A 25154-nucleotide genomic window follows, 5' to 3' on the forward strand; every position below is an offset into this window, starting at 1 on the left:
AGCTTTTGCTCTTTTTTCCAATAAATTTACAGTAGGGTCCTAAACCCCTCCCGTTTCACTTAAAAAAAAGATTTGGGACTTGCTCGTTGAAGTCATAAATAAAGACCGAGTATTTATCAGCAAACAGAAAGAAAGAAAGAAAGACTGAATTATTACTGCCTACTAGCATAAAACTCTACGGAGTACTCCCTCCGTACTAAAAAATAAAGTCGTTTTGAATATGGCTTAGGTTAAATATTAGGAATATAAATCATGAATACCTTTTAAGTTATTGAGTTTAGAAATGTGAAAGCCATATAAATAGATTTGTCTTGAAAAATACTTTCATAAAAATATACATATATCATTTTTGATAAATATTTTTATAAAAATAAGGAGTTAAAGTAATACTTTGAAGACTGTGTCGCTGTTCAAAACGACTTTATTTTTTAGATGACGTATAGCTGTAGTTTCTGCTGTAAGATCGGTTATTTCCGTTATGTGTCTAGTTAGATGACGTGTTTATTAGTTAGTACCACAACAAATAGATATATTATGAAAAATCTATTGCACTTAATAACACTCAGAGTGAAAATTCATTTCAGGTACCTGAACTTGTTTCGTAGATGTCATATATATGTCCCTAAAGTCTTAAAATGCATTTTTTTATTATCCCTGAAGTTAGTTCGGGTCTAATTCAGGCCCAAATGGGTGTTTACCCGACCCGATAGCTGATGTGGCATACTAACTCAACGCTTAATTACATGGATCTTATAGATAGCACCTATGGAATTTTCATATCATAAATTTCGATGTCTTACGTAAATTAATTTAGTGAAACTTAAAATAACTTAATTTGGTACTGGCTAGACTTTAAATCTAATGGTAGTTTAATTTGAGTCCCAAGGTGTTTAATTTTGAACTAGACACCAATTCAGACCTCCATCTTGGGTGTGCACGGACCTTTGAGCAATTTAGCCGGCCAAGGGAGAGGCACGCTGGGGATTGATGTGCTGCCACGCTGGGGAAGGGAGAGGCACGTCTGAGGCCGTGACTACATTGGAGTGTTGTGTGTTGTTGCCTCCGTTAGCCTGCTAGGGACCATCGCTTCCTCTGAGTGAAGAAAAGGTGACAGAGTGCGCGCCACAGGCGACAACTACTAGAGGCATGCTTGGTTTCACTAGGTTGCTTACCTAGGCTAGCCTTACCTTGCTAGCGCGGAGCACGAGAACCTTGTCCAGCTAGGAGAGCCACATTAGCTCTCCCAGGCTAGCTAGCAAAGGTAAAGCTTGCCTGCAGAAGGGCCAAGGTAGTTAGGCAACTCAACCAAATAAGTAATGTTGTTCAATATCTTCTCTCGGTCATGTCAAACAGTACTCAGCAAATGAACCAAGCAGCCCCTAAGGTGTCTGCGTCGGCGATTTTAGGGTTTGCATTGCCGGTTACCCGGGACCTAGGCCCTTATTAGCAAAGGTGACATTTTTAGGTGGCCCACCATTAAAAATGATTTTTTCAGATATTAACCATCTCATAGTTCTTTGGTCCATTTGTAAAGGCGGTGAGGCTTGATCGTCTCTGGAAATAAAATGGAGTCTTCCACAATCAGTTTTGAACTAGTGGAACGAGCTGCACGTGCCGTTGCAATGCTCAAAATGCTCAGATATGTCAATGTTATTATATGATAAAATTAGAACCCAACACGAAACGAAAAACAACATGATACAAAACTCTTCACAATACAACCGTCGCACCGCCTGGGCATTTGAACTAGTGATGAAGCCATCATCCTATCGGCCGACTTTCATTTGGCGAAGAGCACGTCCATGTCCTCGAGGCTCCGTCCCTTGGTCTCCGGCATCCGCGCGTACACGAACGAGCAGGCGGCCGCCCCCACGCCGGCGTACAGGAAGAAGCACCCGGGCATGGTCATCGCGTCCGCGAGCGTGATGAATGTCATGCTCACCAGCGCGGACGTCAGCCGGTTCACCGCCGTGCCCAGGCTGGCGCCCTGCGCGCGCAGCCGCAGCGGCATGATCTCGGCGCTGTACGTGCCCGCCAGCGGGCCGAACCCGATGGAGAACGCCGCCATGAAGGCCAGCACCGACAGGACGCTGGCCGCCATGCTCCCGGCACGGCCGACGCAGAGCGTCGTCACGCCCAGCGACGCCATGGACGCGGCCACGCCCGCCGTGCTGGCGAGGAGGAGCGGCCGCCGGCCGAGGCGGTCCGAGAAGAGCGTGGCCACCAAGACGAAGCACATCTTGACGACGCCGGCGACCACGGTGGCGCCGAGGACGGCCTTGTTGGACGACATGCCGTCCTTGCGGAACACGAGCGGGCTGTAGAGCACGAGGGCGTCGATGCCGGACGCTTGCTGGAAGAAGTTCACGCCGACCACGCAGACGAGGATCCGGCACACGCTCGCCGACGGCGGGATGAGCAGCTCCTTCCAGACGTTGCTGCCTCCGTAGCTGTCGCTGACCTGTGGCCGGTGATAGATCACTGAGTTCACGATCTTGCAGCTGGCTTGCAACCAGCCCGGCTCGTTACGAGCCTGCATTCCCACAGGTCCCAGGTCCACCGAAGCTGACAACATATAAGGCCTTTGGGCCTTACTCAACACAAAAGACTAGCCTGATAGGTGGGAGCTTCTTCCGCCTTATATGTTGTGCTCCCCCACCATCGCTACACGATGTGGGACTAAACCCCAACAATCTCCCCTTTTTTTATCAGGTTTAGCTTTTCTGACCATGGGTACCGGCTCCGATACCAATTGTTGGAACCGGTGGTGACCACCGAGTTCACGATATTGGAGCTGGCTTACAGCCGGCCCGGCTCGTTACCACGAGCTTGCGCTCCCACGGGTCCTAGGTCCACTGGAGCTACAACATATAAAGCCTTGGGCCTTATCAACCCAAAGACTAGCTTTATAGGTGAGGGTTCTCCCACCTTATATGTTGTGCTCCTCCACCATCGCTACACGATGTGGGACTAAACCTCAACACCTGACAGCTTGCTTGATCTCCTCGAGCCGCAGGTCGGCCTCGGCCGGTGTGGGGGTATTAACCCCTATACCCTTACGGCTAGGCTTGGGCCGGCCCAGTCCAGGGGGTCCGGTCCACTGGAAGACGACACGTGGTTCGGCCGATCTGTTCGGAGTCCCGCGCAAGGAGTCAAGATAGACTTAGAGATCAAGCAAGCACTACACCACAACACCGCTTCACCGTCAGACATCTGACGCTAAAAATTATATTTGGCGATGGATGATCTGACGCTAAAGATAACTCAGAGACCATCTGACGCTAAATCCTCATTTAGCAATTTGTTGTCTGTCGCTATAGATGTTCATGTTTAGCGTTAGCCCGTCTGTCGCTAAAACCAGATATAGCGTTGATCTGTCTGACGCTAAAAAAATGGACCCCACGCCCAGCTCACGCGCCTTGTGTCCATAAGCAGTTCGTACGCAAATTTTTGCCCGGCCCACGGCAAACGCACGCAGCCCCGGCCGCCTTATCCCATTGCTCGGCCATCGCTCCCCATCCACCCGCATCTATCTCTCCCTCACGACCTCCTCCCAGCAGACTAACGCCGCGTGTCGGCGCCCCTGCTCTTCCGTTCCCAACGCGAGCTCTCCCTCCCTCCCTTCTCCGGCGCTGAGGTCGCCCTGCTCCCTAGACGGGCCACGGTGGCGCGGGTCAGGCATGGTGCACAAGCTCATAGCCGCCAACTAGAACCCTAGCCGCCGGCCGATGGGGTGGCCGCCCTTCTTCTCCCCTAGCCAGATTGACGACGAGGTGGCCGCCCTTCTTCTCCCTCGACCGAATCTACTACGGGATGGCCGCCCTTCTTCTCCTCTAGCCGGATCCACGGCGAGTCGGCTGCCCTTCTCCTCCGGCCAGATCCACGACAGCACACCACCGCTCCCGCCACATTCTCTTCCCTTGCTGTTGTGCTTTGCCGGTGATGAGCGCACCCACCAGGTATGCACGCCCCTTCTCTTCCCTTGCTATTGTGTGAAAGCCAGCACCCGAACCCTAACTTAAGATATTTTGCAGATCTGAGGAGGAGGAGGTCGGGGAGAAGAACCGGAAGTCACAGCTCACCCGATTGATTCCTTGCTACAGCTTCAACGTCGGCGAGGACTGCCCCGTCTTCGACGGCCTCTACAGCTTCTGCCAGACCTACGCGGGCGCCTCCGTCGGTGGGGCCGTCAAGCTCAACCACGGCCACGACATCGCAATCAACTGGTCCGGCGGCCTCCACCATGAGAAGAAGTGCGAGGCGTCGGGCTTCTGCTATGTCAACAACATCGTGCTCGCCATACTCGAGCTGCTCAAGCATCACGAGGTGATGATCATGGTTCCTCAACTCTATTCCCTTAGTTTGTTTTGGTTGGCTCGATTAGTTAGGTGCTTTGGTTGGATACGTTTCCATGAGTTACCCAATAGTGGGTAATTTTTCGAAGTTGCTTGCTGGTGTGTCTAATTCTATATTTACTTGGTGATGGGTATGTGTACGATTTGGGGTAGATTAGGTCTAAAAGTAGATATAACAACTTTTTCTCCATTTCCATGGTCACCAGTTTTGATTGATAGCCTCCCTTCTCGTCTATGAATGTTCAATCAAATCACTCCTAGTAATTTTGCTGTGCTAACATGTGATGCTTCAATTAATATTTACAGAGAGTTCTGTATGTCGACATCGATATCCACCATGGGGACGGAGTGGATGAGGCTTTCTACACAACAGACAGGGTTATGATAGTTTCGTTCCACAAGTTTGGGGATTATTTCCCTGGAACAGGGGAAATCCGTGACATTGGGCACTCAAAGGGGGAGTACTACTCCCTGAATGTCCCTCTGGATGATGGGATTGATGATGAAAGCTACCAGTCCCTTTTCAAGCCAATCATGGGCAAAGTTATGGAGGTTTTCTGCCCTGGCGCAGTTGTGCTTCAGTGTGGTGCTGATTCCTTGTCTGGGGATAGGTTGGACTGCTTTAATCTTTCATTCAGAGGTCATGCGGAATGTGTTAGGTACATGAGGTCTTTCAATGTTCCATTGCTGCTCCTTGGTGGTGGTGGATATACCATAAGAAATGTTGCACGCTGTTGGTGTTATGAGGTATGATGATCTAAGTAAAAGTTGATTTTCTTGAATCCTTATGCCTGTGTACTGCAGTTGCCACCATGAGTTGGTTAAGCTAATACCTGTGTATGGTTTTGACTTTTGAGCTAGACATGTAACGCATGATTTGGAATGTTAGTATATGTTCTCTTGCTGAAATGCATATGTTAAAGAGTATAGATGTGTATGAGCATATCAAATAACAGAACACCTTGTGTTCCTCAAATTATATTGGCGATTAGCAAAAGTGCTTTGTTAGTCAAGCTTAGAGTAGATTATCCTTAGATACAGAAAACAAATTAACTGACAGGCCACCTTCCTGTTGTACCAAGGAAATTGTCTTAAAATGTTTAGATTGCAGATGTTAGAATGGAATACATTTGCACTTCTGATTCATCCATTTCTTCCCTAAAAAATATATTTTGTGCAGACGGGAGTTGCTCTTGGCCAAGAGCTTGAAGACAAGATGCCTGTCAACGAGTACTATGAATACTTTGGTCCAGATTACACTCTTCATGTTGCACCAAGTAACATGGAGAACAAAAATACACGACACCAACTGGATGATATAAGATATAAACTTCTGGATAATCTTTCAAAACTTCGACATGCTCCTAGTGTCCAGTTTCAAGATAGAGTTCCTGACACAGAAGTACCTAAGGTGAGCGACTGAGCATCCTGTTATAACTAGTAAGATAATTGTGTGTGTCCGCTCATGAGTGCTAGATTGGTGTTTTCCATTTATTTTAAAGTTCATGGTAGATTTATCTCTACCAGATGCAGACTCCTAAAAGCAAATTGGTAGTGATACCTATATCTAGTCATTATATTATTTCTTATATGCTTGTATAACGTCTAATAGATCTGCTTTTAGAACATTGTTATTTTCTTGTCGACCAAAGCTGGAACGATGGTAGAAGCTTGGATCTTTTTTTTCTACTACAAATACAAATGAACTAGTGTCTATGTTGTTCTTCAACATTGTCTTGCTCTATGTAGTGACTTGACCTGTTGATACAGTGGACATGCTATGTGTTTCAATGTTGTGATATACATGCATGTGCTATGCTTCTCAGCTGAGGTGGCATGAGAAGATAGTGCACACATTCCAGTTTCCACATTTTTTGTAGATTTCTTCTCATCCATATTTTGTTTGATATTCAGTTCATTTGAATTATTCGTGTACCACAGAATGTGTTATAGTTAAAAATTAAGAGTGGCTTTTGCCACAGAATATTCTTTTATTTGAAGCACACTTTGATGCTATTTTTCAAGCTTAGTGTTATTCTCCATGGCCTCAATCAGTCTGAATGTTAGCAGATCAAGATGATCCAGATGAACGGCATGATCCTGACTCTGATATGGAAGTGGATGATCACAAGGCTGTGGACGAGTCAGCGAGGTCTCTCTCTCCCTCCCTCCCTCTCTAGCCCCTTCCCTCTCTGAGTGACTGTACTCATTACGTTTTGGGTTTTATTTTTCATCCTGATGTGTGGCCCTCGTCAATTTTTGTAGGAGGAGCATTCTAGGTATAAAAGTTGAGAGAATTTGGTGAAAATGAGACCAAAGTGTAGGTATTTTCATTTTCTTTTGCACTTCTGTTTGCTCGACTAATGTGATTATCTGCTGACATTCTTATTGATCTTGTATTGTGCAGGATGGTGGCAGAGTTGCATCTGACCATAGAGGACTGGAACCCATGGCAGAAGACATTGGCAGAAGACATTGTGTGAATCAGTAAATCTCCCAATGTTTCTCTTTGGTAAATACTGCAAGTCTATTACAATGAATACCTCTTACAGATCTTTATAGATCTTTATTTTTTTGGGACTTATCTCACGTAGACTCATCTACTGATTCTAGTGTGTCATCAGATAGATTTCCTCCATGTCTTGCAAACTTTACACTATATCGTTTGCCTTGCAGATTCCTGTCCATGCCATATAATGCAGGTTCATGAATTTTTATTAAGGAACAAGCAGTTTCCTTACACTCCCTTATCCTGCTGCTCCTACCAGTCTTTGCTCAGGTATCCGTCAAACCTTGGGGTTTGTGATTTTGCATTGGACTACTAATACTAAAATAATGCAGGCTATGCCTTCTTTCTTCTTTATAGGATGAACAACCATTACTGCAGTGCTGTTTCCCTGTTGCATTCAGTATAGGCTTCAAATTCTGAAATACAATGACATGCGTCCTAAAATACAGCAAAAAAAAAAAGATAATTGTCTTCTACATCCAGTCTGGGCTTTGTCTTTGGTTCACCTTCTAGACTCCAGGTAATCTCCTAAGCCCTGCAATTTATGGATTCAATTTGCCTAAAAATTTGTATGGCGTGTTCAGTTACTGTGCTAACCTAACTAAAGAGGCACACTAGGTTCCTTTTTTAGGATTGCTTCTACAAAAAATAATTTAGTTTCTTCTATTTTGCCTTCTCTACTCATTCCAGCTCATCACTAGGTTTAGCAAGTTTAGTTTCAGTCTTACAAACGAAACAATTGATTACTTATAGCCTTTGGCATTTTCAAATTTCAATTTCTGTACGTTTGCCAACACTAGAATTGGATTCAGACAAATGTGGTTCCAGCTTTGTCTGTGTTTACTCAACCTTTGTTGTCCATCAAATCTCATATGTACCTGATTTAGAAGTCTCGGGAAAAAACACTTTCCCAGATTTTAGTGTCATAGCAAAATGGTACTAATGAATACCTCTTACATAGCACTCATAACATTCTTATTTGTCCTTCATAGCACTCATAACATTCTTATTTGGTAGATACATATGCCGTATTAATATTTCCCCGACATTCCTATTTGTCCTTCATAGCACTCATAACATTCTTTCTTCCTTAGGAAAGTACTCCCATTGCACACTTTTTCTTCAAAAAGATCTGCCTACACTTTTTCTTTAGTAAATACTGCAAGTCTGCTACAGGGATTTTTTTTCCTCCTGGCTTTTATTTTGGGGGAATATCCTCTAGGTGCATGAACACTCTGATGTTGATTCTCACTCAAACATTTTAGTAGTTTCAGCATTGAGGAAATAACTAGATAACTCGAAGTATCAGATTGCACACCCAGTGTCTATGTGGGACTGATATACTGACCATTGTGGTCACTTAGTACAAGAAATGACAAACCATTCGTCTTCCAATTTAACAAATGTATTTACAGCAAACTAACAGATGAAAGTCTGTGCTCACAGTTTTTCTGGACCAGATTTCTATCAACCAGCAACCCCCTAGTGGAAACCAGCTCACAATTCATGTCGATCGGTCACTTCGTGTTAGTGTTACTCATGCAGCTACATTGCTATGTAGTTCAGTATCCAATTTTTTATGCCCTGTACTAGAGGTCACATCTTTTCATCTTCTGTTAGCCGTTTAGTCCATGTAGTGTTAGTCAGGCAGCTGCTTTGCTACTACCAAGGACAAAAATGACCTCTCTGAATAGTGAATACATTGTGTTCATAACCTGACCATGCTAATATCATTCTCATATACTAACATTATTTGGTTCGTGGTTGTTGACCTGTGGTGCTAGGCTCAAATTACTGAACTTTAGCTTTTATTGTTTCCCTGTTCTTGACTTATATTTGGATGAAGCCATTTCTCTTAGTACTATCATCTTGAGGAACTAACTGGAATGGTTGTCCTCCCACAGTACGTGATGGTTGTTCTCAAGGGTTCGGTGCCTATGGCATTTGGAGGTACCCAGGAGCCTGCAGCTTACGGTGAGCTGGTTTCCATTGGAGGCCTGAACCCTGATGTGAATAAGAAGCTGAGTGCTGGCATTGCTTCTATCCTAGAGTCAAAGCTGTCCGTACCCAAGTCGCGCTTCTACCTCAAGTTCTATGACTCAAAGGTAAGCAACCACTTGTACTTGGTCACCTTATGTAGTTTGGCTGTGGCATGACATAACAAGAAGTCTGATACTCTGTGGGTTACTTCTAAGATCTGTTACATCCCAACAACCTGTATCATATGCATTCTGTACCGTCTTCAGAGACCCACTTGCACTTGGTGCCATCGAGCTAGTAGTTTCTTTCTTATGTTCTTTGTTAGTATATGGCCATGATAAGTTGCAATTCGGTACATTTGGATTCTGCGAACCCAATATTCTGATCCATGTTGCTTCTCTCTTCAACAGATCATTCTTATGTATAGAAGCAGTGGAAGATGATGCCCTACCAATCAGAAGGCGAAACATCTTATCTAACTCGAAGCAACCTGGCATTAGTTGAGCAAATATACTATGCTTTTCATCTAGTCAACTACTTAGACGAAATCAATAATATTTATATCCTGTAGTGAAAGAGTATAGACTTGTTGATTGTGCAGGTTTACAATTTTTACAGGCACGTAACTTTGCTTCTTTTGAAAGCAGTGTTTATATGCATCTAAAATGGAGTGATTCCTACTTTTGTAATAATACATCATATTGAAGCATAGTAACTTTATCTGATCATGCATCTATGTTTCAGGTTCATGAATGAATCTATTTGAATGAGAAATGTGCACAATGATGTTACTTTTGTATTAATTTGCAACCAAATGACCTTTTATTTTTTTAATGCATTTAAATGATCTTGTCAAACCATCTGTCGCTAAAAACATTTGTAACTTCAAATTGTCTGTCGCTATAGAGTACTGGCAGGCTATCTGACGCTAAAGAGTAGCAGCAGACTATCTGTCGCTAAAAAAATTTAGGGCAACGGACTGTCTGACGCTAAAAGTACTATCTGACGCTAAAGATCTTTAGCGACAGGACTTACAGCGTCTTCAGAAGTCTGTCGCTATAACTTTTTAGCGTCAGATTGTCTATCGCTGTAGCCGCTTTTAGCGTCAGATCGTCCATCGCTAATCTTGGTGTTGTGGTGTAGTGAAGATCCTGGTCGGTTAGAATATAAATCCTTATCTGACCACCTATGGCAATTGTAACAGATTAGGATTAGTTTCTAGATCTATAACCCTGCTCCCCAGACTATATAAGACGGGCATGGGACCCCTCTAAAAAACATCTCTCATTGACATACAACAATACAATCAGACGCAGGACGTAGGTATTACGCCTTTACGACGGCCGAACCTGGATAAAATCTCATGTCTGTCTTGCGTCACCATCTTGTTAGTAGCTTGCGCATCTATCTGCCGATAATCTACTACCTTGGGCATACCCCTAGATAGACTGCTGACCATATTTCGTCGACAGTGGCGCGCCAGGTAGGGGATATGCGTACTGCTCTCTAGGCGAACAAGATGGTCATCATCCCCGGTTCCATGGCTATACCGAACGGCCTCACGTTCACCATCGGCCAGATCACCTGGACCACTAGCTCCGATGACTTCATCGCCATGACCCCAGAGGAGGTGCGGGTTCAATCTGCGCCGACCACTGCTTCACCTGCATCGGCTACAGCTCTGACCATGGTGGATCTGGCTCCGACCATGGTGGATCTAGCTCCGACCATGCCAGGATCGTCTTTAGCCATGCCAACAACCCGTCGTCCGCTTCCTCGCTACAAAAGGAGACAGATCAACAACACCGACTTGCTCGACTCTATCGATCGGGTCGGCACCAAACTTGCCGAAACCCTGGCTCTAGTAAGTTCAATTCAAAGTCAACCTAATGAGCAGGTAACTATGACCCACAACAGATCTACCCGACCAGCTCGGGCCAGTCGTCTTGCACGACTCGGTACGGATCTCGTGGTCACATCTACTCCTGAAGGGCGCTCCATTCATCGCCGGCCAGCCCCTACGACGGATCTTCGGCTCTTCGAGTACGAAGCCTCGATGGAGAACCACCAGGCCCAGCCCTATGGCCTGCGCAACTTCGTCAACATGGTCCGGATTGAGGATTATCAAGAAGGATCGGTCCACACAGTTCAAGAGGGTGGCTCAAGCTCCTCATCCGGCATCACATCTCATGCCTCCGTTCACACCAAGCTCCAGCATCATGACGATGAAGGCGTTGAATACGATCTGGATATCCCAGACCACGCCCTAGGATTCTCATGATTCCCATCCTTCCCACCAAGGTGAGGAGACTTGATCAATGTTGTCAGTAATGACGAACCACCGGCAGTCAGCGAAATAGAACAAGAAAGGCTAGCACGCGAAGCACGCAATATTGACTGGTTTAATCGCCGACAAATCGAAGCCGAGGCAGAAGAGGAGGCCCGACGCATAAGGGTCCAGCCACGCAACCTTAATAATGCCTTTGATAGGGTAGGGGACAAGCAGGTCTTCAGGATTCCAAGCGCCAACATAGCTGTTGCTATGGCGATAATGCAACGACTACCCAATACCCCAGAAACATAGGCAGTTCGTGATGATATACAAGCTTACCTGATGACTGTTATGGCCCAGACCATAGAGATTGTAAATCAAGCCCGAGCTCCATCCGTCTCAGTCGAATCAAGCCACAGCCGCCAGTACTCAAGTCGCTCATAGCCACCCAACCAACGTTGCTCGCGCAACAACGACCCATCAGACAACCGTCAAGGCAGAAACGGTGGCCATGATGGTGGTCGGGACGACAACCGTCGTCGGGATGACAACCGTCGCGACTTCCGGGACGACAACCGCCGAGACAACCGCGATAATCGTCGTGATAACCACAGTCGTAGGGTTAATCAGGGTGGCAACCGAGATCGCCGTGATGGCAATAACGATCTCCGCCATTACCTCGGAGAACGCGATCTGCGCGATCGCATCAACCAAAGAGCCAACGATCGTGCATCTCACGAAAGCTATCGTCGTATGGAATATGATACTGCCCACGGCCCTCTAGGTTTGAAGCAGTTTACTCTGCACCTTCGCCAAGTCATATGGCCCAAGAACTTCAAGCTCGAAAAACTTCAGAAGTACGACGGCAAGGAGAACCCCAAATTATGGGTCATGCTCTACAAAACCACGTGCAGATCAGCCATGGCTGACGAGCATGTCATGTCTAACTACTTCCCAGTCGCTATCGGCCATGTAGGTCACCAATGGCTGGCCAGCTTGCTGGCGAACTACTTTGATTCTTGGCAAGAGCTCAAGCAAGCTTTCATCGACAACTTCATTGCTACTTGCGAGCAACCCGACAACAAATATGATCTACAGCGGATTCGAGACTGAAAAGATGAGCCACTATGCGAGTACGTCCGGCGTTTCTCGGAGATGCGCATCAAGGTCCCGTCAATCTCCGATAACGAGGCAATCGAGGCTTTCATCACTGGTCTCCGCTTCCACGATGCCCTACGGGAGAAGCTCCTCTGCAAGAGACCTGAATCAGTCATAGCGCTCCTGGCCACTGCCAAGAAATATGCAGATGCCGATGATGCTAAAAAGATAATCATCGAAGAAGCAGTGAGGGTTCCACGCTCCGACCACCCCCCCACACTGCGACGACTACCGCGGCAACCGTGGTCGGAACGATAATTTTGATCGCCGCAACCAGCGCAACGACCCCCGCGACCACCGTGACCAGCGTAATCAGCGGCGTAATCACCATGACGATTACAGGGGCAAGCGTGCTCGGGAAGACGACGGCGAGGTCAACACCGTTAAGAAAGGTGGCAGACGTCGCAACTACGAAGAAGACTACACCAAAGCATTAAAAGGACCCTGCCAGCTCCACCCCAAGTCAAACCATACCATAGAGAATTACCATGTTCTCAAGTCTATCTACACGCGTCAACATGCTCTGGATACGTCCGACAAGCCTAACGATGTAGGGGAACAACGCAACGAGGACAACGATGATGAAGACGCAGATCCCCGTCACAAGTACGTCAAGCCAACCGATCACGTCCACACCATCATTGGAGGCAAAGTGTCCATCGAGACCAAACGAGAACACAAGCTGCTCGCCCGTGCCTGCTTGAACGTGGCCAACACCGACAACCTCATCGCCGATCCGCGGCTCCCTCCTTGGTCTCACCGCGAGATCTCCTTCAGCAGAAAGGACCAATGGGCCGCAATACTTGAGCTAGGACATTTTCCCCTGGTCCTTGATCCTTGTATCAACAAGGTTCAGTTCGATAGAGTGCTGATTGACGGCGACAGTTCCATCGATATACTATTCAAGAACAGTCTGCTAGCCCTGAAGATAACCCAGGCAGATCTCAAACCATACGAGGCACAGTTCTAGGGTGTCCTCCCCGGATAGAGCTCTATACCTCTCGGGCAGATCACGCTACCTATGTAGCTTGGTACCCTGGACCACTTCCGTACCGACTACGTCAACTTCATGGTCGCTGACTTTGACGGCACCTACCATGCTATCCTTGGTCGACCATCGCTCACCAAATTCATGGCCATACCTCACTACAGGTATTTGGTGCTCAAGATGCCTATAGAAAAAGGGGTTCTAACTCTCAGGGGCAACGTATACGTAGCTTATACCTGTGAGGACGACAGCTTCAAAATAGCAGAGGCTCACGACCTCTCTATTCGCATGGCTGAGACCATGCTCGACGCCAAGAAGACCTCAGCCGACCACCTGGAGATCCCAGAGCTCGAGGCTCCACGCAAGAATATCAAGTCCAAAGAGCACAAGGCGATCCAGCTGGTCGACGGTGATCCCAGCAAAACGGCCCTTATCGGGGCCAACCTGGATCCTAAATAGGAAGACACGCTCATCAGGTTCTTGAGGAGCAACGTGAGTGTGTTCGCATGTAAACCTGCTAACATGCCCAGTGTACCTCAGAACTTGATCGAGCACTCCTTAAATGTCGACGGCAAGGCCAAACCTATCAAGCAGAAGCTACGACGGTTCGCTCGCGACAAAACGGAGGCGATTAGGGTAGAAGTTACATGGCTTTTGGCAGCCGAATTTATCAAAGAAGTGTATCATCCGGAGTGGTTAGCCAACCCGGTTCTTGTACGCAAAAAGAATAATGAATGGAGAATGTGCGTTGATTACACTGATCTCAACAAATACTGCCCTAAAGACCCCTTTGGCTTACCTTGCATAGACGAGGTCGTAGATTCAACTGCCGGTTGCGAGCTGCTTTCCTTTCTCGATTGCTACTCTGGTTATCACTAGATCGCTCTCAAAAAAGACGACCAGATCAAGACATCCTTCATCACGCCTTTCGGCGCCTACTGCTACACAACCATGTCGTTCGGGCTCAAGAATGCCGGGGCTACCTACCAACGCGCCATACAGGCCTGCCTCAAAGACGAGATAAAAGACGACCTTATCGAGGCTTACGTTGATGATGTAGTTGTCAAAACCAAGGAAGCGTATACCCTTGTTGACAACCTGGAACATACCTTTGTAGCCCTTAATACATTCTAATGGAAATTAAACCCAAAGAAGTGCATCTTTGGTGTTCCTTCTGGTATACTACTTGGCAACATCGTCAGTCACGACGGCATACGCCCTAACCCGGAGAAAGTCAAAGCTGTCTTGGACATGAAGCCGCCCAAAAAGGTGAAGGATGTTCAAAAACTTACCAGATGCATGGCTGCCCTTAGTCGTTTCATATCAAGATTAGGTGAAAAAGGACTACCGTTTTTTAAGCTGCTCAAAGCATCCGAGAAGTTTGAGTGGTCGGAGGAAGCAGACGCTGCCTTCACACAGCTGAAACAATACCTTACATCACATCCGGTCCTCACTGCTCCAAGAGAAGATGAAACTCTCTTACTTTACATTGCGACAACTAATCGAGTGGTCTCCGCTGCCATGGTGGTCGAGCGCGACGAGCCTGGCCATGTCTATAAGGTACAGCGACCAATCTATTTCATCAGTGAGGTACTCAATGAATCCAAGACCAAGTACCCACAGATCCAGAAACTGATCTATGCCATATTGATAACATCCCAAAAGTTGAAACATTACTTCAATGGATATCGTGTGGTGGTCATGACCGAGTACCCTCTGGGAGACATCATTCGCAACAAGGATGCGAACGAGCGCATCGTCAAATGGGCAATGGAGCTATGCCCTTTCTCCTTGGAATTTGCAAGCCGTACTACAATCAAATCTCAGGCACTTATCGATTTCATCGTCGAGTGGACAGACTTAAGCACACCTGCCTCTCAAGGGCCCAATGAGTATTGGAAGATGTACTTCGACGGCTCTCTCAACATTGACGGTGCAGGAGCAGGAGTCCTTTTTGTGTCGCCATCTAAGGAGCAGCTCCGATACGTCCCCAGGATTTATTTCCCGACGTCTAATAACGCCACCGAGTACGAAGCATGCCTACATGGTCTGCGCATTGCGGTCGAGCTCAGTGTCAAACGTCTCTATATCTACAGAGACTCGGCTCTGGTCATCAACCAACTCAACAAGGACTGGGATACGACTAGCGAAAAGATGGATGCATACTGCAAATCGATCAGAAAGCTGGAAGACAAGTTCTATGGCATTGAGTACACACATGTGGTCAGGGACAAAAATCAAGCAGCAGATGCGCTGTCAAAGTTAGGATCATCCCGAGCTAAAGTCCCACATGGCGTATTTGTTCAAGACCTGCTCACGCCTTCCATCGAAGAGGAAGATCCCATGGTTGACAAGCCTCCAGACCAGCTTTTGGTGGCTATGGTTTCGGCGTCAAACACCATTGAACCACCTTCGATCACTAAGGAGCCTGACTGGAGAGTACCTTTCATCAAGTACCTGACAGATGGTACCAGTTACACTGATTGGACAGAAAATGAATGCCTGATGCGTCGCAGTAAGCAGTATCTGCTCGTTGATGGCAAATTGTGGCGCAAGAACGCAAAGGAGGAAATCTTGATGAAGTGTATAACCTAGGAGGATGGAGAACATCTTCTAGACCAAATCCACTCTGGCTCCTACAGCAACCACGTGGCCTCGAGAACGCTGGTTGGCAAGGCTTTCCGAGCAGGGTTCTATTGGCCGTCCGCCATAGCCGATGCAGAGAAGCTAGTCCACCATTGTGAGGGTTGTCAGTTCTTCGCCAAGAGAATCCACGTACCAGCACACAAGATTCTGACAATACTAGCCTCTTGGCCCTTCGCATGCTGGGGACTGGATATGATCAGGCCATTCAAGCCAGCTCCTGGGAAATTTACATGTGTCTTTGTGCTGATCAACAAATTTTCTAAGTGGATAGAGTACATGCCTCTGGTATAGGCATCTTTAGAAAAGGCTGTGACGTTCATCGACCAGGTCATCCACCGCTTCGACATACCCAACAGCATCATCACTGATCTGGGTACTCAGTTCACCGAGAACGCTTTTTGGGACTTCTACGATGAAAGGAGCATAGTAGTAAAATACGTCTCAGTGGCGCACCCTAGAGCTAATAGACAGGTCGAGCGGGCAAATGGTATGATCTTGGATGCACTTAAGAAGAGGATGTATAGAGAAAACGACAAAGCTCCTGGAAGATGGCTCAAAGAGTTACCAGTCGTGGTCTGGGGCCTCAGAACCCAGCCCAGTCGCAATACCAGCGTATCGCCATACTTTATGGTTTACGGCGCTGAGGCAGTGCTCCCAGCAGATATAGCCTTCAGATCAGCGCGGGTAGAGAACTTCGACGAAGACAAGGCCAATGAAGTGCGGGAGCTAGAAGTGAATAGTGCAGAAGAGAAACGGCTCGATTCTTGCATACGTACAGCCAAATACCTTGTTGTTTTGCGCAGGTACTACAACAAGAATGTTAAGGAGCGGTTCTTCGTGGTTGGGGACCTAGTCCTGAAGTGGAAGACGAATCAGGCTGGTGTCCACAAACTCGCAACTCCATGGGAAGGGCCCTTCATGATCAAGGAGGTTACACGACCAACGTCTTATAGGTTAGCTCATCTGGACGGTACAGACGTACCCAATTCATGGCACATTGACAAGCTTAGGTGTTTCTATGCTTAACTACTAAGATATATACTCCTCTTATACTTTTGATTTAATTCAATAAAGCCATTATGATTTCTCCGACCACTCTAATGTGTCACTTCGAAGTCTACTGTTATTCTAACTCAACCAGTCAAAACCGACCACCATTCCTTCCTAGGTTTTTGGAGCAGGCCCTATCTCCGGTTCCTCCCAACGCGTGCATGGGATCTGCTCTCTACGCTACGGGTGATCGGCAGGTCCCCTCTGGTTTGACTTGTGTGCGTCTACGTGTGCACAGGCTACGCACCTCACACTCCGACCATAGGACAAACCAGGGCCATACAAACCTCTCAGGATGACGTGTCGCCTAAACTGGTACAACTAAACAGAACGCTAACATGTTCTCACTTAGTTACACCAACACGAGATCCAAGCTTAAATATGTTTTCTACAAAACAAACAAGCTTATGCAGATATACAGTTACGTTATTACAAGCTTGCCTGAAAAGGTCCAAGTTTACAATAACACAACTACATCTTCTCCTATAGCTATAGCCTATACTATTGGCTGGTCGGGTCACGCGGCACCTGCTGCTCGCTGGGCCTGACATCGTGCTCGAGTCTCGGGGACTCTTGTACTGGTCGAGCTAAAGAAGATGGCCCCTCCGATGCCTGGCTGGTCGAGACCGTAGGCTTCGACAGTTGGCTAAAAAATGACGGTGCTTCCAGCTGACTTGTTGCTGCCGTACCCTATACAGGCGCTGTCCCGCCTCCACACAGGTTAATGTCGCCAATTATTTTTGCCAACAAGCCCAGCTGGGTCATCCAAAACTCCTCAGCCTTGTCTGGATCTACCTCCTTCGGGTATCCAGCTTTCAGGCGCTTGAGATCGATCAAGGGGTAGTGAGCACGTACCATGCTTAGCACATGTGTGCCTGTGTACCCACCTGCCTCCTTCACAAACTCCTGGAACCATCCCCATGCCTTTCGGCATCTATCGACCAGTCCAAGCTGTGGCGTCCTTGGCACGTCCTCTGTAAGTGCTGGATCGATGAGGTTGAGGACCGGCAAAATGCCCGTTGCCACCTCCTGGCACCGGTTTTTCCATGTGTCCCGATCCTTGGTGATCTCTTGGCACTGCGCCTTCCAGCCGTCACGGTCTTTTATCACGGCCTCCAGATGCTTCTTGGCGTTGGCTTTTAAAACTGGAAACCGCACAAGCTATTAAAACGTCATACCACGACAAGATAAGGCGGGCAACAAAAGTGAGCAAAGGGGTTCGGAAAATTTACTTTTTAGTTCCTCCTTCATCTTGGTCGTGTGGTCCCGGAGCTGCGACTGGTCGTGCACTAGTTTTCTGTTGTCCTCCTTCAGGCGATCACACTCCACGACCGCACGACTATTCTCCTCTCGGAGACGGACCACTTCGGCTTCTAAGTCTACACTATAGATGTTACTACCAACAACGCAACAACACTTGTCATGCTCTCATTGTGATAAAGTGACTACTTACTTATTCTTTCCTGATCTTTGTTACTGAGCTGAACGACCAGGTTCTGGTTCTGAGACTCTTGCTCCGTCCTCTCATGATTGGCGGCTTCAAGCTAGTGGTGCAAGCGTTCCACTTCCGCTGTCAACTCTTTATTGCTTGCAGTGATCCCCTCGATCTGGTCGAATCATTTCTTTTGGTACCTTGCGGTCTTCATTAAGTCCTGTGTGCAAAAAGATAAGAAAGTTTGACTAGACAGCAAAATCAGGTGGTGAAGCAAGGCATACTTGGACCTCCATCACCAGTCGTTTCGCCGCTCGTTCAACTTTCTTGGTCTCTTCGACCTCTGGGATTTCCTCATGAACAACCCATTGGTCGTTCCGCCAACGCGACACATACACATGTTGTCGCTTGTCCTGTGGACGGCCCAGGACCTCCTCTACTTCGTCCTCTTCGGGCTCTTCTTCGGGTATCGGTGCTGGTCTGGAGTTAGCAGCTTCTGCGATCACTATGGCCTTCCCATGGGCTACAGCATCGACAAATGTGCTCTTTATTCTCGCCTCCGGCCGCTGCTCCTCGGCCTGTTCCATTATCCTTAGTGCTGAGGTGTTGCCCTCAGCAGGGTTAGTGCTCGGAGCATTTGTGCTTGGCTCAGCTCTTCCCTCGACCCCCTGCTCGGGGACTGTTGTCTGACCGCTTGATTGCTGGGGCCCCGACGGACCTTCTGCTATGGGTTCCTCGATGGCCGGCTGCTGGGCAGTCTTCTCTGAAATTGATGGCGGAGCCACGCCGCTCCTGGCTAGTTGGTCTGGATTTTCGGTGGACGCCGAACTAGTACATCCGAGATAAGTTCAGAAGGCAACCATATTCAATACAAATTGCTAGCTTACATTAAGGTCATAAATACTTACATGTTGGAAGCATGGAATGATGTGGCGAAGGCGCGTCTTTTCAGCCGTGCTTGCTCCACGTGCTGTGCGGGTGACACCTGATCTCCCTCTACATCCAGCACCGTCGCTGAGCCTTGGTGCTCGACCCCTTCGTCGCTTGTCCTTCACGCTGCAGTGTCGACGATGTAGGTCCCACCAGCACGGAGGAGCCACCCTGCTCCAACGACTCTAGTTGCCTCCTCCTCTTTCGAGAGACGAGTCGGAAGATGTCTGCGTCCTCTCCCTCCTCTGTGTCATCGTCTGACAAAGTAAAGATCGCCTGACGACGCTTGCTGGCCGCTGGCCGCTGCCTCCTCTCCAACTCCGAGCATGGCCCAGTCGACGTCCTCGACCCCGACGCTGGTCTAGGTGGTTGGGTCAGCAACTTGCGATCAATCTACACCAGGGGGTGGCGACACAAACACTGTCGCTCTATCCCGACCATTAATCCGGGAAACAAATAGGAGATAACACAGTAAGTTTCTACTACAATATGAGACTACGGGTACAAGGCAAGATGAGTTACCTTTGGGGGAGGTCGGGCGAGCTTGAAAGCGTGCTCGATGTCGCTCAATCTAACATAATTTGGATTAGCTAAGTAAAATAGCTCTCCAATTCTGGCTCTGACTTTGATCTTGTCAAGCGCCTCCTGTCTCGTCCTCGTTGGGTCTGCGCTACCTTGGTACTCGTAGCCGGGATGTACCCTCCTCTGACAGGGCTAGATCCGTCGGCTGATGAAGCTTCCGACCACGCTCAGACCGTCTAGTTTCTTCCACGGGATCATCCCAAATATTTCTGGAATCTGTTTCAGGTGCTCAGGCTTCTCTGACCAGCTTGTCCTCTTCTCCGGAATGAACCCCACGTCGCACAGTGTGATCGTGTTTGGCTCTTCACAGATGTAGAACCACTTCTTGTACCAGTCGTCAAGCGACGTATTCCATGGGCAGTGCAGGTACTGGGGCTTCATTCCGTCATGGAGGTTGAGGTACACACCTTCGGCTATCTTCGAGCCGCCGCTTCCTTTCTTCCGCAGACAGAAGAGATGGCGAAAAAACTCGAAATGGGGCTGGAAGCCGCCATATGCTTCGTAAAGATGAATGAAGGTGGCAACAAGGAGGATCGAGTTGGGATGCAGATTGCAAATCCCAATCTCGTAGTACAGACAGAGGCCCTGAAGGAAAGGATGTACCGGAACCCCAAATCCCCGCTTAAAGAAGTCTTCGAACACCACGATCTCACCTGGTTGTGGATCGAGGGTACCCTTCACCCTCCGGTGCACGCCATCCCGCGAGCTCCTTGTTGTGGAGTACTCCCATGGCGACGAGGTCTTCAATGGTCTACTCGTTGCTTCTCGATTTCTACCACTCCTTCGCCATGACTCCTGCTTTCTTCTGTGCGTCACTTTTCTCTATGAATCTGGCCTTGCTGATGAACGAGGAAACTGTGGAGGATTGATTGGTGGTGATTTTGGAGGTATTAGGGTTGGCAAGAGGAAGAAGAAGGCTGCGGCTGCGAATGGTAATGGGGTTCAGTAAAAAGTAACTTCCAATTCTATACTGTATTTAACCAAGAGTTCTGCCGTTTCGTCTGCCCGAGATTCTTGGAAGACGTGCGCACGCGACGCAGACCGTTGTTTTCACAGCCTTGAGATCTACGCCAATATATGCGCCTCTTCGTTATCAGTGTATGCGCCTCTTCGTTACCAGTGTGAGAGGGCCCACGCTGACGCACCTACTTACAGGTGCCACGCAACAGTTTGCTTGAAAAGACAAGAAGGCAGTATGACGTGCTATATCCGTCTACTTTTTTGACCAGACGTGTCAGATTGGATTTGACAGAGCGAGTAAATAAAAAATACACAAAATAATAGTACAAGTGGCATATGGTTTTTCGCCGCACTTCTCGTGCTCAGGGGCTGTTCAGACTACCGTTGTGCTCGGGGACTGTCCAGACCACCATTGTGCTCGGGGACTGTCCAGACCACTGTTGTGCTCGGGGACTGTTTAGACCACCGTTGTGTTCGGGGACTGTCCAAACACTGTAGTGCTCGGGGCCTGTCCAGACCACCATCGTGCACGGGGATTGTCCAGACCACTATCGTGCTCGGGGACTGTTCCGACCACTCTCCGAACATTGCTCGGAGACAGCTCTCCTCGGCTACATGTGATTTTTACTCATATACAGTCGAGAGACATTTATTTGGACCTTGCTACAAGGCTGATACCTCGCCTTCCAGCAAGCTCGAGGACTACATCGGCACGATGCACCTGCCGGTGCATCTCGTATCGCTTGTATTATGATTGGATTTTTAACTTAACTGGGAATTCTTTTTAGACCATGGCATCACGTGCCTGCGTCACCTACTACCAGGCTCAGGGACTAAGTGGGCACACTTTATCTTGCGGTGAATGTGTTTATTTTATCGACCCCTACGCTTTGACTGTTGGCCATAACAACTACTATACAAGGGTCACTTACATTTCTTTTCAGAAATACAAGTGAGCACACTTGATCAGGAAAGAAATCTTTTTTTTCTTTAGAGCGCCATGCATTCTTCGGACAACCGGAATTTTCGGCTATAATCGTAGTTTACTGCTCTCTGTACGGACCAGAATACTAGCGTATTTGCTTGGTCGATGTTTCAGCCAGTTGGAGATGATATGAAGACAGACTGTATTAGCCGAAGAAGATAAAATGGCGTGTCGCAACATAATACATGGTGCTCGGAGACTAGCTGTGGGGGTATTAACTCCTATACCCTTACGGCTAGGCTTGGGCCGGCCCAGTCCAAGGGGTCCGGTCCACTGGAAGACGACGCACGGTTTGGCCGATCTGTTTGGAGTCCCGTGTAAGGAGTCAAGACAGACTTGGAGATCAAGCAAGATCCTGGTCGGTTAGAATAGGAATCTTTATCTGGCCACCTATGGCAATCGTAACCGATTAGGATTAGTTTTTAGATCTGTAACCCTGCTCCCCAGACTATATAAGGCGGGCAGGGGACCCCTCTAAAAAACATCTCTCATTGACATATAGACGCATGACGTAGGTATTACGCCTATACGGCGGCCGAACCTGAATAAAATCTCGTATCTGTCTTGCGTCACCATCTTGTTAGTAGTCTGCGCATCTGTCTGCCGATAATCTACTATCTTGGGCATACCCCTAGATAGACTGCCGACCATATTTCGTCGACAGCCGGGGTGTCCGAGGTGCGCACGAGCACCGCGCGCGCATCGGCGTGGCACCCGCGCATCGCCAGCCACCGCGGCGACTCTGGCATGGCGAGCACGCCCACAGCGAGCAGCACCGGCGGAAGCACGCCGACGCCGTAGCACATGATACGCCAGCCAAGGTGCACCGGCTAGCCGGCGAAGGCGTAGTTGGACACGTAGCTCAGAAGTAAACCGAGGCTGATGAACATCTGCACGAGCAGAGCAACCAAACTAAGTTGAGAACGAAAACCAGCAATGGACGACGCCGTCGTGAGCGCATATACATACGTCAAGGAAAGATGAGAGGAAGCCGCGCATGGACGCCGGCGATATCTCGGCGTTGTAAACCGAGGTGACAACGACGGAGAACCCAGAGCCGATGCTGGTGATGCAGCGCGCGGACATGAGCGCGGAGTAGCTGCTGCCCAGGGACATGGCGAGCGCGCCGGCCATGAGGAAGACGTTGGCCAGCACGAGCGTGCCGCGGCGGCCGAGGAGGTCGGCCGCCCAGCCGGCGGCGAGGATGGACATGAGCATGAACACGTTGATGGACCCCGCCAGCACCTCGATCATATCTGCGCGTCAGAGAGGCCCAGGTCCTCCCGGATGAACAGCTGCGCGCTGCTCATCAGGGCGAGATCTGCAAGCACACGAAGCACCCACCAAGTCGATCACCATGACAACGAACACATGCATGCACGGTTGCTAACTTGCTACTACGAGATGGTTGAGTGGTATGATGACGACATACTGTAGCCCATGAGGATGGTGGTCATGGACGCGAGCGTGGCGCAGGCGAAGGCGTACATGCTCCAGCGTGGTTTGCCGGAGTTCGCGGACGACGCGAGCAGCGGCGTGGCGGCGCCATCATGGGCAATAATGCCGGCGTCCTTGGTTCCTCGCTCGGTGCGTAGCCCGTGGCGGGCAGAGAACGAGCGAGGGCGGCGTAACAGCTAACTAGCTGTGATGAAAAGTTATGTACCGTCCTGTTGCCTAATTTTATAGGCTTGCAAGTTGCAACAGATCTCTGCTCGTCGTCCATGATTGATGGCGATCGAAGCTGAGATCTGGCCACTCGTGAAGACGATGAGCAAGTCAGCCTGCCAGAGTCCCTATGCTCCTGTGTCTGTTAGCTCATGGAAACGACAAGTGACTGCTACCTAACACGAGAGCTGCCGTGGCCAAGATGCTTTGATTCTCGTAGATTCGAAGCACAGAGCATAAGGATGCACAGAACATAGGTAGGCTGTAGGAGTAGTAGCACATGTGTACCTTATATATTATAAGTAATGTGAAAGATGTTCATACTCGGCTATGAAATTGAATAGGAAAAAGTCTACATCACCCCCACCTTTCATACTTAGTCTAATTCACCCCCCAACTATGAAACCGTCTGTTTTACCCCCTCAACTTTCCAAAACCGTCTATTTCACCCCCTGGGCGGTTTTCAGCGGCGGTTTTGCTACAGTAACGGCGGGTTTGCTACAGTGTCGGCAGTTTGAATTTTCTTTTCTTTTTATTTATTTCCGGTGAATTTTTGAAAAATCATAGTAAATCATAGAAAAATCATAAAATGAAAAATCTAATTTTATTGGACTCCACATGAGTAGATCTACACAATGAATATATAATACAGTATGCTTTAGTACAATTTTTTTTGTAGCTTTAGATTAATTGAAAAATCCAATTTTGTCTGTAATTAATTAGAATAATTCATAGCTGCAGCTTCTATGGTCCAATTGTGGTGAAATTTTTATGGTACGCTAATTATTGTATGCTTCAACTATAGTAAAAATTTCGTACTCATTGGACTATGTATAACTTAGTTATAGATAAATTCTAATTAATTACAGACAAAATTGGATTTTCCAATTAATCTAAGGCTACAGTAAAAAATTTGTACTAAAGTATACCGTATTATATATTCACTATGTAGATCTACTCATGTGGAGTCCAATAAAATTAGATTTTTCATTTTATGATTTTTCTATGATTTACTATGATTTTTTAAAAATTCACCGAAAATAAAAAAAGAAAATTCAAAACCACGGGTACTGTAGCAAACCCGACGTCACTGTAGCAGCCCGCTGTTACTGTAGCAAACCGCCGCTGAAAACCGCCCCAGGGGGTAAATCAGACGGTTTTAGATAGTTCAGGGGGTAAAACAGACGGTTTTAGATAGTTGAGGGGGTAAAACAGACGGTTTCATAGTTGAGGGGGTGAAGTAGACCAAGTATGATAGTTGAGGGGGTCAGGTAGACTTTTTCCAAATTGAATATGTCTTGAAATCAAACTCTATACCATTGCTGGTTGAGAGCTATCGTAGGTCGTATGAGCCCTCCCACCCTCGCATCTCATGTCCGCCGCCACCGCTGCCCTCGCGACAACCACATTACACCGGCTCCCCTCCTCTTGCGCCCCATACCCCTCCCAATGTTCACCTAAAAACTCTTTTCACCATGGTCAAATGATATTCTTTTGGGAGAGGCTTGAAATCTAGCACATGCATACACTAGACATGATGTCGGGTTTTGACGCGGTTAAACAGTGTAAACTTTGAGTCATTGTCTATAAGAATGTTTTTGATTTTTTTCTAGATTTGTTCAGATATTTTTTCCATTTTCCT

The 25154-nt window shown here is 47.8% G+C and overlaps 1 protein-coding gene and 1 pseudogene across 5 annotated transcripts; one reads left to right on the top strand and one right to left on the bottom strand.

Annotated features, from left to right (window-relative positions):
• Positions 1-1780: 1780 nt before the first annotated feature.
• Positions 1781-23570, bottom strand: LOC136489453 (polyol transporter 5-like; annotated as a pseudogene).
• Positions 3588-9609, top strand: LOC136487076 (histone deacetylase 1-like). Of its 5 annotated transcripts, none has more exons than XM_066484206.1 (9): positions 3588-3959; positions 4024-4326; positions 4662-5102; positions 5536-5766; positions 6426-6507; positions 6621-6679; positions 6763-6867; positions 8769-8969; positions 9255-9609. In XM_066484206.1, exons 1-6 carry the CDS (start codon positions 3729-3731, stop codon positions 6632-6634), a joined length of 1302 nt encoding a protein of 433 aa, XP_066340303.1. In that variant the 5' UTR covers positions 3588-3728; the 3' UTR covers positions 6635-6679; positions 6763-6867; positions 8769-8969; positions 9255-9609. The 5 variants fall into 5 exon arrangements, with proteins under 5 accessions (XP_066340303.1, XP_066340304.1, XP_066340302.1 ...); XM_066484207.1 differs by lacking the exons at positions 8769-8969; positions 9255-9609 and adding exons at positions 6969-7134; positions 7197-7650; XM_066484205.1 differs by lacking the exons at positions 8769-8969; positions 9255-9609 and adding exons at positions 6969-7134; positions 7222-7650.
• Positions 23571-25154: the final 1584 nt, after the last annotated feature.

The sequence above is a fragment of the Miscanthus floridulus genome, chromosome 10 (genome assembly GCF_019320115.1).
Source record: "Miscanthus floridulus cultivar M001 chromosome 10, ASM1932011v1, whole genome shotgun sequence".
NCBI lineage: Eukaryota > Viridiplantae > Streptophyta > Magnoliopsida > Poales > Poaceae > Miscanthus > Miscanthus floridulus.